Raw genomic sequence first — 15876 nt, forward strand, 5'->3', positions numbered from 1 at the left:
TAGAGGTAGGATGTCACCCTCGTGTTCACCCAGGTGTCTGCCTTGTTTCCTTGCTCAATTCGCCCCCCCCCTCCCCCCCGCTTTTCTGGGACGTGCAGCTCACTGATGCGGCTAGGCTGGCAGAACTGCACACCCCATGAGGAAATGTGTCCCTCTAAGGCATGCATGCATGCCGGTCTCTTTCTAGGTCTAAGGGGGTATTTCTATGTCCGAGTCTCCAGCGCTCCAGCTAAGTAGCAGCTAGAGACAGGAGCCACCACATTGTGTACTGAAGAGGCTAGAGTTCTGGACCCAATCAGGAGCCCAGGGCAGCTGCCAGACCCAGGTTAGGGTAAGCTTGGCACGGTGCCGGGCACTCTTAGGCTGTTGGCCCCAGTGAGGAGTCCCTTGCTCCTGCACTCTCATCTGAAGCTGCCCGTGGACACCCTTGACACCCGGTCCTCTCGCCTTACTGTGAATCCCGGGAGCCCGATGGGCCCAGGCAATCCTGTCGCTCCAGGCCTCCCTTCGTCACCTGGTTCTCCTTTCTCCCCAGTTGGGCCGTCTAGACCCTATAGATTGACAAAGAGCTCTGTCAGTGAAGCTCCTAGTCACCATACTGAGAAAATGTGCCATCTATGGCATGCATACATGCATGACTCCCTCCAAGGGTGGCTGTCGAGGGTGGTGCCATTTCACAGATGGCACTACTGAGGCTCAACTAAGTCAGCAGCCTAGCTAGAAAGGGCAAGGGGTTCTTTCCATTCATGCAAACTCTTCTGATGTAGGGCTTCCACATGCTTCTGTAGAGGCAGGTTCACAGCCCTGCTGTGTTTTTTTCACAGGCCATGAGAAACAGAGGCTCTGCAAGGCTCAGTGACTTTCCCAAGAACACAGATGGCTGGCACAGGACTCAGGTCCCCTGAGTGGGGACACTATAGGACACCAGCATTTATACGGTGAGTGGCATGGCAGGTAGCTGCAAGTGACTCTTGGTTTTCTGAACTCTGGAACAGCTGGTGGCATGCAGAGGTTGTGTCAGGATGGAGGTGGTGCATGCAGGATGCCAGATGTCTAGACACTTACCTGGGGGCCTGCTTGTCCTGTCTCCCCTTTCTCCCCTGGACTTCCTGGGGGTCCGACTTCTCCCTTCATTCCTGGAGGCCCATCCTTTCCTGGGGGTCCTTGAGGACCAGCCGGCCCCATATCTCCTGGTTTTCCTCGAGGCCCCTATAGAAACATCAATGATACTTCTTAGGGACATTAAAAGGAAAAAAAAAAAAAACAGGAGGGAGGGAGATCAGAAAAAGCTTGGTGGTCAAAGGACTGGGCTCACTGGTACTGCATGAAAGCTGATAAAGATAGCCCCAGGCTGGCTCTGCCAGGGTGCAGCTGGAACCCTTCTTCCTGGCCCTGCTGGGCTTGCTCCTAAGCCTTTCTGCCCACACTCCCAAGGTGAGAACCACTTGCAGAATCCTTGCTGTAGACACTATTGTGCTCACCTTGTCCCCATCGTGTCCTGGAGGGCCTGGCAGTCCAATCTCCCCCTGCAGCAGCGGCAACAGAAATGGGTTAGAGCAGAGAAACCAATGCCCACTTCCTTGGTACCCTGCCCCCAGGGCTTCTGGAAGGCATGCCTTTGGTTGCCTTGGTGTCACAGATGAGGATCCCAAAGTAAGGTGGTGAGGGGAGGCGAGCATCCTATGACCTGCGTGTTAGCCATAGTCTCAACACGGTATCAACACGGATGAGCATTACCCATCACGTGGCTCCTGGTCATCTTAGCCCAACCCTCCTGTCCTCACTAGCTATGTGGGGCTCCTATCTGCTTTATAGCAATCTCAGAACCTTTCTTATTTCCATTCGGCTGGGTCTGAAGTGACTTTCTAGAGAAGGATACCTGGAGGAGGGCAAGCTCTTACAGGCAGAGGACAGAGGGAGAAACACAAGGTTTCTTCTAAGAAAAGCAGAGGAAAGGGTGGGCGGAGGATTAGGATAATGGCAAAGGCACAGAGTGAGGCGGTTCAGCATTGGAGAGGGGTAACCTGGTCTGGTGGCCATGACCAGGGGTATATGTTCCAGGCCCACTGTATCTGAGGGGTTCACTGAAACACAAGACCCAAGCCTAACTACTGGAGAAGAATGGCAGAAGAGCTTGAGGCTGGGAGTAAAGGGACTGGAGTCGGGGGAAGGGCCTAAGGTACAGAGAGGAATAGCTGCCAGGCAAATGTGACAGTCCTGAGATGATGAAGGGGGTCAGAGAATATGGGGAGCCCTGGGGTTATGTGCTCAGAATGCATCATCCTCTCAGCATCTTAAACACCTTACCCTGTCCATGCCCACACCCCATAGCCCCCTTCACCTTCCCAGTTACCACCCTCCATTGGGACAAGCTTTACCCTTTGGCCTGGAGTCCCTGGAGGTCCGGGTGGGCCTGTTTGTCCAGGAAGACCAGGAGGCCCCTAAAAAGGAAAAGAAGAACTTTCTAGCAAGAGGGGTGGCTGTCACCAAAGGGTTATATGTGGGGCTGTTTTACAGGGGTCAGCCACTTTCAAACAGAATTTCCTCAGGGAGTGTGTGTATGTTGTGTATGTGTGTATCTGAATGATGGGGTCTCATACAGTCCAGACTGACCTTGAGCTCATTATTATATAGTTGAGGCTGGTTTTGAACTTCTTATCTTACTGCCTATACCTCCTGAGTACTGGGGTTTCATATGTGCACCAACATGCCTGCTTTTATATGACACTGGAGACTAAACCTAGGGTTCTGTGCATAGTACGTGAGATTTCAATCAACTGAACTACATCTCATAAGCCTCTGGAGTTTTGACAAAGCAAATAACATGGGGAACTCCAAAATGCAAAAAGATGAGCACTGGGGTGTTGGGTTGTAGCTGGGGGTGCAGAGAGCTATGCCAAACAGCTTTTTTCTCTAGGAGTACAGAGAGAAAATGTGACTTTTCCTGGCAGGTTAGAGCCAACAGTGTAAGTATCCGCAATGGTGGTCTACAGTGTAAGTATCCGCAATGGTGGTCTACAGTGTAAGTATCCACAATGGTGGTCTACATGATGGCATCTCAACGAGCAGGGGAAGGGACCAGTTCTGACCCAGGCAATGACAGCAACAGTTATCATCATGTTGTGAAAAGAAACCAGAGTTACGTGCCTACACTGTGATTCCATCCTGTGAAATTACAGAAAACACAAGCCTGCTCTACACTGACAAAAAGCCATTTATGGTGTGCGTAAGACGGGTGGGTGCAAGATGACGCTCATGGCCCCAGGGGAATTTTCTGTGGCTCCTGCATGGCGTCTACACATTGAAATTGGTACATTTTCCTGCAAGCTATCTCATAAAATATGCTACTTCCCGGTGACTTTTCCTTTCCAGCAGCTGTTGTGTGGGGTGGGGGTGGGGCTGGGGTGTCTGGGTGGGCTCATGTGCATCTGGAGGCAGAGGTTAAGCCTGGGTGTCTTTGCTCTCCAGCTTGTGGCTCTATTGCTTTTGTTTTGTTGTTGTTGTGGTGGTGGTGGTGGTGGTTGTTGGGAACAGGGTCTCTCATTGGCCTGGAGTTCATCAAGTAGGCTAAGCTGGCTGGCCAGGAAGCCTCAGGGTTCCGCATGTCTCCTCCTCCCGGGAGCTGGGAGGATGTGGTCATTCATAAGTTCATGCCGCCATGTTTGGCTTCAAAAGAAATTGGTGTGAGTGTGTGTGTGGTGTGTCTATGTGTATGTGTGGTGTTTGTGAGTGTGGTATGTGTGTGTGTGGTGTGGTTATATGTAGTGTGTATGTGTGGTGTGTATGTGTGTGTGGTGTTTGTGAGTGTGGTGTGTGTGTGTGTACTTGTGCATGCGCACTCAAGCTACAGCATTTATACAGACAGCTTTATGGAATTGGTTCTCCCCCTCCCCCCCCCATGGTTCTATGGATGAAATTCAGGCCCCCAGGCTTGCACAGTAAACACCTTTACCTGTTGAGCCATCTCCATGGCCCAGCACTTGGGCTCTGGTAATCAAACTTGGGTCCTCATGTTTAAAAGTTGAGCAAGCACATTACTGACAGAGCTGTGTGGCCTCATGCCTGATGACCCTTTAAAAATCACATTTTAATTTTCCCAAGTGAAGTTCATTGGTTCCAGAACCTTGTGGCTTATACCAGTGTCCAGGGGTGAGATGTCCCTGGTCCTGTAGGTGGCTCCAGCTGGACCAGAACTTACTCCATAGACCAGGCTGGCCTTGAACTTGGGGTGACCCTCCTACCTCTGCCTCCTGGCCCTCCTGCCTCTGCCTTCTGAGTGCTGGGACTATAGACGGGAGCCACCTGTATATCATCCTGCTGTGTACGGGTCCCCAATATTAGGGGAAGTGAGATTCCCTCAGACCCAGAACTTTAGGACCCCTTTGCCCTTCACTGTGGAGGCTGAAGTTGGAAACAGTTGTCTTAACTACAAATGTTTCCTTCGAGCCTGTCACTGGTCAGCACATGTGCAGAACCCAGCATGGAATTCCAGGGTTTTTCCAGGAACAGATATTGAGATTGCATAGACAGCTGTTACCCATTTTTTTTTCAGAAGAGGGAGCGGGGGTGGGGGGAGGCTGTGCATCTGGAGGTTCTGTAAATACAACCCAGAGTTCATGTGCTTGAGCGAGCCTTGGTAGACAAGGGGCTGTCACCACCGGCAGCCCCGATACAAGGACATGCAGCTCCTGCCCCTGCTCCTCGGGCTGGAAGACCCCTCTGCCTGGCATGGCGCAGGAGCTCAGCACAGGCTGTCCAGAGGTCAGAGCTCAAGACTGTGCTCTCCATGCCCAGTGCCTGAGGGAAAGCAGGGAGGAGGGTGACTCACCATCAAGGCCAGCGTCCTGATCTCCTGAAAACAACAATACAGTGCAATTAGCTGGAGAGCGAGCGACAGTCTCCAGCTGCCAGGGCCCCTCTGCAGTGACATCCCTCTGGAGGGGCGGAGTGGAGGAAGACCCTCACAGATGCACTCTGTGGCTCTCAGCTCTATGTCACTCCCACACCGCCCAAAGGTTTATTAGCTGGATGGGAAACACCTGGATGAGGTCTCTCCAAAGCCTGATGCTGTTCCAGCCTATACCTGCTAACTGTGGGGCGCAACCTCTTAGCCACAGGCGACAAGGACACAGCACCCCTTTCTTCCTAGTCACTGAGGGGGCTTCCCCTTTTCTTTCTTCTCCCAGAATCGGGAGAAGGTGGCTGGCAAAGCACTTCCTTAAAAGCGCAGCAGGCAGGTGACCCCTTGGCTCTGACAAAGACTCCCACACCCCCACACAGCTTCACACACTTGGATGGTTTGAAGGAGCAACTCTCAATCGGGTGTGCTTTTGCTCTCAAGGGGAACTCTGGAACTGCCTGGCAAGCCTCACTAAGAATCGGATGCTGCCAGTCTGGAGGTTTGAGACGTGCTAGGAAAATCCTTCAGAACATGGGGCAGCCTCTCCACTTACCACCACCATGATCCAGCAATGACTTGTGCCCAAGACCGAGGCACCTATTTAACAGATGCGGGGCCCATGGTCTTGAAACAGGAGAAACTGACAGAAAGTTGACACCTTTCAGGAAGGCAGCTCCTACCAGGTGAAGGGGGGTGCCCGGGAGAGGTGTGTCCCCAGAGCCTTGATGAATGGCACTTTGTGGAAACCACGGTTCTCCCAAGGCACTTTGCTTAGCTAGGAGCTCATGCATTAACCAGATGGAACAAAACACCAAGCCACATGATGCCAAATAATGGGACCATTTGCCTGGAGGCTCCACAGAGGCTAGGAGAAAGCAAGGGAAGGACCCTTTATCTGGAAGTCTAGCTAGAAATGGCACTGGCAGGGGTAAAGGCTGAGGTCCGGTGGAACTTGCAGGTCTCCAGCCTCCAGAGTAGAGCCCACTCACCTGAAGCGCCTCGTTGATGCTGCCATTATAATCCACCATCTCTCCTTTGCCGGGTTCACCCTTGGCACCCTAGAAAGCACAGAAGGTCTCAGTCAGGGTCTGGGACAGGAGGGGCCTGAGGACCTAAAGCCCACGGTGGCAGTACTAGTACCTGCCAGGACCCTGGGGTAGCATAGAGCATAAGGACTGTTTGTGAGGATGCTCAAGGCTTTGCAGAACAAACGGGACTAGCCAGGCCCAGAGATGGTGGAGTCCAATCACCATGGCTATCTATGCAGACATTCCTCCTAGGGTCCAGCTCACCCTTCCCTTCCCACCCCTCTAAGAGCTCAGGGTCCAGCCCCTTCATGCTACAACTCCAGGTGAGACATGAACGTACCTTGGGGCCAGAGGGTCCCTGTTCACCAGCTGCTCCTGGCTGCCCCTGTTGCATGATAACAGTGAAATGAGTTGGTAAGGCCGGATGCAAGAACACCCAGTGTCCTCAGGGGAGCTACACCCTAAGGGCCATGGAGGGGCCAAGAGCTCGCTTATCTTGGCCCAAGCCACCAGAACACAAGCTTTCCTGTTGATTTCAGTGCAGGTTCCTCTCCCTTCCAGAAACATCCCTAACACCTGCCCTCACTCTTCTTCCCCTGGGTTCGAGATCCTTGGGGCTCTACTCATTTTATACTTAATGATGTCCCTTCTTTTCTGCTGGGTTAGTTGTCACTGACTCCTGACTGTCCCCTTGGCTACCTTTCCCTGGTAACGCAAACCAGTCTCGTCCTTGGTAGCAGGGATCTAGCCCTTGCTTCTTCTGATTTCCATCCTGTCCTGGCAGCAGGGCTCAATGGCCGCTGTTCAGTGATGGCCACAGAGATCCCACTTCCAGGGACCACTCTCCGTGGGACAGAAGGGAGTACAGGGTGAAACCCAGAGGCCAGGGGTGTCAGGGGGGAGCAGCTAGAGGGATACTGATGTCTTAAGGTGGGCCAGGGGCTGGAGGTTGTTCCTATGGAAACAGGACCAGGTAATGTGGACTAAGTGGGATAGTGGTGTCAAGTGAAGCACAAACCACACATCTCAGTTTCCTGGGAATAATGTGAACATTGAAGACAAAACACCACGTGTGATTTTTTTTCCCAGAGCCACCTTGACTGTATCTGGAATGAACTACAATCCAGAAATGGAGGGCACACCTGTGATCCAGATCTTGAGGCTGGAGGACACAAGCCCTTGATCTGGATCTTGAAGCATGGCGGCCATGAAAAGCTTAGGCTCAGGCATGGTGGTATATGCCTTTAATCCCAGAACGCAGGAGACAGAGACTTGCAGATCTCTGAATTCAAGGCCAGCCTGGGACAGAGCAAGTTCTAAGTAAAGAACAGCTTAGGCCCAGGCGTGGTGGTGCACAACTTTAATCTGTGATGTACCTTCTGCTGGAGGCCTATGTAAGGACAATGGAAGAAGGAAGGCTTCCTTCTTTGCACTTACTTGCCAGCACATCTGTTGGAGCCTACTTCTTCAGGATTCCAGCTTCTACAGAAGGCCAGCTGAAACACCTGGTTTCAAGGGACTGAGCAACTACTAGATTCTTGAACTTCCCATTCACAGCTGACCATTGTTAGCTGGACTCCAGATTGTCATTTCAATAATTTCCTTTACTACATAGAGACATTCCATAAGTCCTGTAACTCTAGAGAACTCTGACTCATACACCAAGTCAAAGATGAAGGGAAACGGAATGCTCTGTCAGCTCCAGACGACCCTGCCACTGTCCCTCTGAGGATCTGCCCCCTATCCCTCCTGAGTTTGGTTACCATGTGCCTGTGCAGGAGGCAGGGACAGAAGGGACTTCTCTGTCTAAATCTGTGGTGCGGGAAGCGACTAGAAGCTAGAGTTCAGACTCCTTCCTCAGCTAAAGAGTCCCAGTTTCCAGGCAGGCTCTTCATGCCCACAGTCTTGGAATGCAGGGGTTGTAGCTAGCTAGCATGGGATCAGCACTGGGGTTCAGGGATGGCTGGTTTTCTGAACTGTGTTCAAACACCCAAGATCACCCTCATCCTGCAGGAGAGTGAGGGGGACTCTACCTTGTCTCCTTGCTGTCCTGGGGGCCCAGCCTGGCCATCAACACCAGCTTCTCCCTGGGAGGAAGAAGAGACGAGATGAGAGTACACAGAGCAGCTGGGTCAGTGGCTAGAGAGCCAGAAATTCACTGGCAAGACACCTACACCAGGCCCTGCTGCCCGGGCAACAGAAGGGGACACAGGCCCTGGGAATTGGGGGAAGAGAGTCCCCAGGAGTCCAGGCTAGGATGAGTGGGGAGAAGAACGAAGGTAGAGGCCAGCCTGGCTCTTCCCTTAGTGGTCCTGGAAGGTGGACCAGAGTTTGTGAACACAGCCTTTTACTCTCCTTCCCATGGTGGCCAGGCATCCCCAAGTCGCCCTGGAGACCCAAGCTGTGGCAATCTCATGACTTATGACTCCATGCCCAGGAGGGAACATGGGGTGGTGGTGGTGTGGTGGTGGTGGTGCTGTGGCGGTCTCCTGGCAAAGCCACAGCCCCTGCTGGGTTAGCTTGGAGCTGTTTCTCTAGGAAACAGATGGTTTCCATGTGCCTTCTGGGAAGGCAGACACCACATTTAGCCCCTTCTTCTCCTGGTGCTGTTAGTCTGTGCCTCTTTGGGGCTCCATATCTCTCTCAATGCAGATGGCAGCAAAAACTCACCTTTGGCCCAGGGGGCCCAGGGAGCCCCGGGGGGCCAGGCTCCCCCCTGCCTCCTCCGATGGCATTGCCAGCATCACCTTTTTCTCCCTGGGGATGGAAAATAGAGATCTATCACTGGCTCCCCAAACTGAGCGAGCTGGTTGATTGACTCCCGTCCAAGGAAGAACAGCAGGCAGGACACAGTCCTGAGACTACGCTGACTTCAGAAAGGTCCTAAGAGGCTTGGGGTTTCTGGGTCAACCCTGCTGTGGAACCACCATTCATATTGGTAGTTGAGACAGGGGTTGGGTTCTCAAAGCAGTGAGTGCTCCTGGGTGGGAAGAGAATATGCCCTGTGACAGCAAGCTTTGCTGTCCCCTCAGTCCTGAATGGCCACAGCTTCTGGCCTTGGCTCTCCTGGGAGGCCTCTTTTATGTCGTTCTCCCCAGACATAACTGGACCTTTTAAGAAATGACTTAACTTTTAACGATAACTTTAAGGAACCTCATCAGATATAACTTAGTCGGTAAAGTGCTTGCCCCACAGGCTCAAGAATGAGTTTGGATTCCCAGCACCCACTGCCCATCCCCTACTGGAGTAAAAAGCCAGGTGTGGTACCACAAGTTTATAATCCCAGGGCTGGGGAGGCAGAGGCAGGCAGATCCCTGAGGCTCACTAGCCAACCAGCCTAGCTTGTCAACTGATAGAGAAACACCGTCTCAAACAACAAAGGTAGACATCCCTTGAGGAATGGCAACCAAGGTCAACCTCCAGCCTCCACTTTCATGTGTACCAGGCACAGGAGCACATACAGTAACACACACACACATACACACACACACACACACACACACACACACACACACACATACACACAGAATGCACAAACTAAAAAAATAATTTAAATGGCTTTAAATGAACTGACTTTCAGATCTCCTGGCAGGAGGCTTTCAGAACCTGCATGAAGAAATCCAAGCCAGGTCTTAGCCATTGAATTCTACAGACTGGTGCACTCATGGGCCCTGCCTGTGTAAAGCATACCTCAATCTTGCTATACTCTGGCCACTTTCCCCTACTCTGGGAATATGTAAGTCCAGGGGGACACCAAGGCTTGCAGGGAGTCCACCATCGAAAATGTGAGTCCACCTACCTTCTGCCCCAGGAGGCCAGGGGAGCCTGCTGCACCCTTCTCACCCTGCAGGGAGGGGGAGAACTGGGTTAAGAACAACCTCTTCAGACATCTGGGAGGCCACACCCCTACCCTCTTAGTGCATGGCTCCCCTGGAGGGAGAAGAAACACAGCCACAGCCCACTGCTGAGTTCTGCTCTCCCCAGGGCGGGGAATGGGGCTGGAAGTGGGTACAGGAAGAGCAGTATAGAAAGCCAGAGGTTGGGAACTCCCCTTTGAATCCACTCTGCTCTTCATGTCTGTCCCCCCTGTATTGTGCTCATCTCTTTTGTCCACCTCTTCCTGCCTTTAGACAGCACCCATCCAACCAGAAAGTCCTTTTTGAGAAGTTGTGTCACAGGTCAAATTGTGTTCCAGCAAAGTTTGGTGTTGAAGTCCTAGCTTCTAGTACGTCAGAAAAATGACCTTTTTTATTTTACTTTTTTCCTTTTGTGGAAACAGGGTCATCGAAGATCAGTTAAGATCAGATATGAAAGCGATCATGCTGGAGTAGATTGAACCCAGTGTTCCCAGGACTTTATAGGGCAGGGAAGTCTGGAGACCGGCAGCAGACAGACACAGACACAGACACAGACAGACACACAGACGCTATGTGAAGTAGATGAGGTGAGGCTTCTACAAGCAGAGGGAACATGATAATAGTCAAACCACTCAAGAGGCAAAAGCCCTCAGATGGCGCCCCCTCCTCCCCTGCCTTTGGGCTTCTGGCCTCTAGGTCTGAGAGAGGATGCAAGCTTTACTATTTAATACACTCCGTCTGGGTCGCCGGTGCAGCTCTGTCCAATACCAAGGGACTCAGCTATCGATCCCCAAGGCACAGATCACTGAATCCTGGAAGGGTTAGATGAACCCAAGCTTCCTTTCACAGGTAGAGCCAGCCTGCCCCATGAGCCAAGAGGAAGTAGACGGGCGCTTACTGAGCCAGTCTCACCGAGGTCTCCGTAGTCCTCCTCTAAGGGTACAGCCCTCCCTTTGCCTCCACAGTGTGTGCATGAGTCGTAACAAAAATACCACACCTGGGTGGCCGAGACAGCAGAGGTCCAGTCTCTTACAGTGCCATTCTGCCATCTGGGTGCCTGTGTCAGTGAGAAGGGGAGGGCTCTCCGGGTTTGTAGATGGCTGCTTTCTGTCCAGGCTCTCGCTTGTCTAAGAAGAAACTATCTCTCTTCTGCTGATGAGGCCACCAACAACATCAGATTAGGGTCTCACCCCATGTGACCTCACTTAACCTTTGTTCTCCCCTAATAGCCCTACCCACTAAGGCAGACCCCTTGGGCTCTGGGCTTCAGCTTATGAAGTTAGGAGGGCACAGTTCAGTCCACAGCAGTGGACAGTGCACCCCACCAGCCGGGAGTCTGATCTGGAATGCTACTAGAACCCTTGCCTACACAGTGCTGAGTATGGGAATAGCATTCCTACACACAGGAAAATGATCTGGGGGTTCTGGGACCACAACATCCATGCCTTTCCACCTGGAGCCATGAAGGATACCACGGTGACTCTAAGTGTCATGTCCCTGCCACTTGCCCTTGGGTACAGGCTGTTTGGTAACGTGGCACAGAGACAGGGAAGGAGGCAGAGAGAGCCAGGCAGGTGCCTGGTAAGTAGTCCGGATGGGGAAATGGCTGCACCTGGGGTGGGCTTTAGCCTGACATTCCTATCTACAGAGAAGCTTGGTAACAAAGATGCTGAGGGATCCTTGTCCCCTGGCCTGTCCCTGAGAGCCAAAGACTTCTGGAGGGGTGTGTCCCCCCAGGTTTGTTGATCCATACCACATGGCAGAGCCCCGGGGGGCCAGTGTCCCCCAAGGCATCCTGGGGGACTGTTCTGTTCTCGCTTCTCTTCTTTCCCAGCACACTGGTAGCCCTGGCTCCCCTGCCTCTCTCTCAGAGATAAGAGGAGAAAGCCCCGAAAGAGAGATGGGGCAGGGAGGGGAGGATGAGGTGCAATCAGAGGCCAGAGTTCCCAGATAACAGTTCTAAGGCTCCTTTTAAACAGAAGCATTATAGTACAGCTACTATACATACTATATGGCATCATAAGGATTTCCCAGTGCCCACGTAGCAAATCCCTTTCCCCCTAACCCCCAAGGCTTGCATCAAAGAAATCTGTGTACCGGGGATTGAACTTAGGGCCTCCTGCATACCAGGAAAGTACACTACCACTGAGCTGTATGTCCTGCCCTCTTACACCGTTCCTGTGAAGAAAAAGGTCTTGCTAACTCCAACAGGCTTGACTCGATTCTCCACTAAGCAGGCAAGATGCTAGGCCTGTGTTAGCTGCCCTGGCTCCATGGAAGAATTTTCCAAGTTTGTTTGACATTTCTGATATACTACATCCTTTATTGTTGTAGATAAGAAGAGACACTTGTAAGTAAGTGCAGGGGGCTGTGTCCTGCCCACCCCCTCCTGTCTCCCACAGCTGCCATGCATACAGGCAAGACCAGGGACGAGGCAAGTCTTTGCAGTGTGCTTCTGATGAAAGGGCTTAGCAAGCTCCCCCAACATACACGGGCGTATGCCGGCACACACGCATGAACGCACACACGCATGCACAGCTGGCCCCGGGGGAGGGGGACGGAAACAAAATGGTGACCCCCGTCAGCCTCACCCCAAGCCAATCTCATTTCTCTATGGCCCCCACAGGGTTCCCTTTCCACCAGTACCTTGGTTCCTGGCGTCCCTGGCTCACCCTGTGTGGGAAAGAAGGCGGCAGTGAAGAAAAGACAAAGCAGAACCAAGGGCCCTCTGCTTTCCAGGAGGGCCACTTCCTCTGCTTAGGGGACACCCCAGGGCAGAGGCTCTGGAGGGTCTCATCCCCTCCCCTCCAGACCAGTGGTTTCCAACCTTCCTAATGTCACGATCTTTTAATACAGTTCTGCATGTTGGACCAACTCCCCAACTGTAAAATGAGTTTCATTGCTACTTCATAACTGCAGTTTTGCTAGTGTGATGAGTTGTAATGTAAATATCTGTGTTTTCTGAGGCTCTCAGGCAACCCCTGTGAAAGGGTTGCTTGACCCTTCCCCCCCAAGGGGGGTCACAACTCACAAGTTGAGAAACACTGCCCTCAAAGGATGGGAAGGTTTGGAGCATCTCAGGGGTGGTCCTCCTGGTGGGAAGAGCTGCTAAAAGATCAACACTGGGAATCTGTCTTGCCAGGATACAACCCCTGCCTTGGTAAGGGGTTCAGGGAAAAGATGCTGGCTCTTAGAGTCTTTGGAAGCCCACGGCGGCTCGCTCTGGAGTATGGGACAGAGCTGGCTTCTCTCAGTGGCAGACTAAAGAGACCCTGAGTGGAGTCTGGAGACCTGGCTGAAACATCTGACCTCTCCTGGATCCAGCTACGATGCTGCTGAGCCCGAACCCCTGCTTTGTGGTATCTTGACACAGTGACAGGGTTTACCTACCTTCATCCCAGCCACGGCAATCCCAGGAACCCCCTGGTAGAGAAAATTTAAAAAGGCATGAAGGTCTCTGAGGTCAGAGTCAGCTGGCCGAGCCAGCCCAGCTCTGCCTGGCCTTAAGGTCCACTCACTTCTGCTGACTGATAGCTGGCACCTCCCCAGAGTATGGGAGAATGTGACATGCTGAGTGGCACTATTAGGAGGTGTGGCCTTATTGGAGGAGGTGTGTCCTTGTTAGAGGAAGTATGTCACTGTGGAGGCAGGGCTTTGAGATTTCACTCATATACACACATACAGGCACGTGTGCATGCACATGTCTAGCCAGTGTGATGATCAAGACCCTCTTCCTGTCTGCCTGTAGAAGACAGTCTCCTCCTGGCTGATTCAGATCAAGATGTAGAACTTTTAGCTCCTCCTCCAGTACCCTGTCTACCTGCATGCCACCATGCTTCCCGCCATGATGATAATGGACTGCACCCCTAAGCCAGTCCCAATTAAATGTTGAGAGCTGCCTTGGTCATGGTGTCTCTTCACAGCAATAAAACTCTAAGACAGTCCCTGAGGTCAAAGGATGGGGATTAGCAGGCAACACTGTAGGAAGGGGTTGGTTTCACCAAAGCGTAGTGCACCTCTGTGTATAGGAGGGGTTACGCCCACCAGGGCTCTCTAGACCTGCCCTCATGAACTGGGAGTAAACCCACCCCTTCTTTTCTTGTCTGTGGTATATGTGTGTATGCACACGAGTTGCACATGTGTACAAATGGAGAGGCCATTGGTCAAGGTCAGGTTCATCCTCCATTGCTTTCTACCTTAGTTCTTGAGTCAGGGGTCTTTCACTGATTCCAGGACTCACTGATTGTCCAGACTGGCTCTACAGCAAGCCCGTAGGAGCCTCCTGTTTTTAATTCCCAGTGCTGGGATTATAAGCATGCACCATCTCTCATGTATGTGGATACTGGGGATTCGAACTCAGGTTCTCACGCTTGCACTGTTGCACTGTAAGCTCTTTGCACCTCCTCCCTTTTTTTAAAGATGGGATCTCATGTAACACAGGCTGGCCTTGAACTGGATATCTATTCCAGGATGGCCTTGAACTCCTGATCCTTCTACCTCCACCTCCCAAGTGCTGGGATTACATGTGTGCACCCCCTATATCTGGTGTATGAAATTCATTTCCATCCCCCTTTCAGGACATCGACTTCAAGGTAAAAATGTTATTCAAAGCATCACTTAGAAAAGCCCTAGTGGGGACTCTTAGGGTTCTTGCATTTTCTTTGGGTTTGATGATCACACTAGAGCTGATAGCCGAGAAGGATTTTATGATCCAGAAAGATCCAGAAAGGCCAGGATACAATCATTGGGAGCCACATCTCACTACCCCACCCTCTCATGTCAGGAAGGACGGACAGATATGGGAAGGTAGGGGGTGGCTGAAGGAGGAAGTGTGAGCCCCATGTTCCTGTTAGGGACCCAAGAAGGAACTAAGATTCCCGGGGCTTGGGAGAGGACCAGGCACAGGGGAGGCATGGGTACCTTGGCTCCGTGCTTGCCTGGCATTCCTGGCATGCCCCGCTCTCCCTGGAAAATGAAACGAGAGAAACCATGAGAAAAGAACCAGACTCGTTATAGCCTGAGCTTGAGCATCAACCTGCTATGAGTTCTGAGGACTCTGCCATGGTAGCGGCGACGTGAGCCGCTCCCCTCAGTTCCATGACACCATCTTGCAGTAAGTCCTAGGTCATAGGTGTAGAACAGAAAGGAACAGAGACAAAGAGAGAGGGGGTGGGGTGGGTTAAAATAACAAGTACACACACACATGCGCACGCACGCATGCACATACCAGTGGAGTTAGAACCTAGTCAAGGAGATGGCTTTGTACTACATACACAGCTAAGGATGGCCTTGAACTAACCCTCCTACCTCCACTGTGCTGGGTTTTGAGTCGGGCTGTGGCAAGCAGCCATGTGGCTACCTACCTATTACTACAGACCTCTCTCTCCTCTCACCTGTTAGCCGCAGCAGGTCTGCTAACATGGCACCTAGTGGCTTGGGCCAGACATGAGCTGCTTCTCTCTACTTTTATCCAGGGGCCTGTTATTCCCAGGCTCCCTGGGCGGTGAGCTGTGCATTTTTCTTTCTGATCCTGCCTGGCCAGACACAGCAGCACACTGGCTTTTCTGGGATTTGTGGGCAGGGCTCTGCCTCTCGACTCTGTCCCTCTTAACTTTCAATGTCTTCCTTCTCCCATCATGATCCTAGATCTACAGGAGGAAGGGGCACCGGGAAGGTAGTCATACCATCGTCACAGGAGACAAACAGGGACAAAGAGAAAGTGAGTCAAGGCTAGATTCCAGTTGCCTTGCCGCATGCATCAAACCCCACATGGCACCCCAGTATAGAGATGCAGCTGTGTCCTGCCAGCCTGCAGTCATTTGCCTCAGCTGTGCTGAAGATGATGCTGTGGACGGTAAATCCAGAGCCCAGACTCACCGACTCCCTCCTGACCTGTATGCTCCGTCTGCCCAGACTCTTCCCTGCTATCTCAGAGGACCGCTCTGCCCTCCCTTCTCCAGACAAAGGCTGGAGCGACTCCCACCCTCTTCCTCCATGCTTGGCCCTCCCCACTGGAGTCTCCGTGTCTCGTCTCCCAGCACATTGGCGAGATAATGAGGCTCCCAACTTCAGTCTCTGCTGCCCATAGATA

General features: G+C 52.3%; 1 protein-coding gene and 1 long non-coding RNA gene across 29 annotated transcripts in view; one reads left to right on the forward strand and one right to left on the reverse strand.

The window, feature by feature from the left end:
• Gm40674 overlaps window positions 1–12569 on the forward strand; it is a 29058-nt gene extending 16489 nt beyond the window's left edge. For both annotated transcript variants that reach the window (XR_871762.2, XR_871763.2), the window contains exons 2-3: window positions 825–938; window positions 12412–12569. This is a non-coding gene — a long non-coding RNA (predicted gene, 40674). The remainder of the gene's footprint in view (window positions 1–824; window positions 939–12411) is intronic.
• Window positions 1–15876, reverse strand: part of Col13a1 (collagen, type XIII, alpha 1) — a 140973-nt gene that overhangs the window by 23329 nt on the left and 101768 nt on the right. For 21 of the 27 annotated variants that reach the window (NM_007731.3, XM_011243339.2, XM_011243333.2 and 18 more), the window contains 13 exons: window positions 14706–14750; window positions 13176–13208; window positions 12432–12458; window positions 9728–9772; window positions 8599–8685; window positions 7962–8015; window positions 6269–6313; window positions 5890–5958; window positions 4829–4852; window positions 2379–2441; window positions 1482–1526; window positions 1066–1209; window positions 453–551 (listed from right to left, as the gene is read on the reverse strand). In NM_007731.3, coding sequence (NP_031757.1) covers window positions 453–551; window positions 1066–1209; window positions 1482–1526; window positions 2379–2441; window positions 4829–4852; window positions 5890–5958; window positions 6269–6313; window positions 7962–8015; window positions 8599–8685; window positions 9728–9772; window positions 12432–12458; window positions 13176–13208; window positions 14706–14750 — 780 coding nt within the window. The remainder of the gene's footprint in view (window positions 1–452; window positions 552–1065; window positions 1210–1481; window positions 1527–2378; window positions 2442–4828; window positions 4853–5889; window positions 5959–6268; window positions 6314–7961; window positions 8016–8598; window positions 8686–9727; window positions 9773–12431; window positions 12459–13175; window positions 13209–14705; window positions 14751–15876) is intronic. The other 6 variants (NM_001304757.1, XM_030244857.1, XM_011243342.2 and 3 more) reach the window with 1 other exon arrangement.

This window comes from Mus musculus, chromosome 10 (genome assembly GCF_000001635.26).
Source record: "Mus musculus strain C57BL/6J chromosome 10, GRCm38.p6 C57BL/6J".
Classification (NCBI taxonomy): domain Eukaryota; kingdom Metazoa; phylum Chordata; class Mammalia; order Rodentia; family Muridae; genus Mus; species Mus musculus.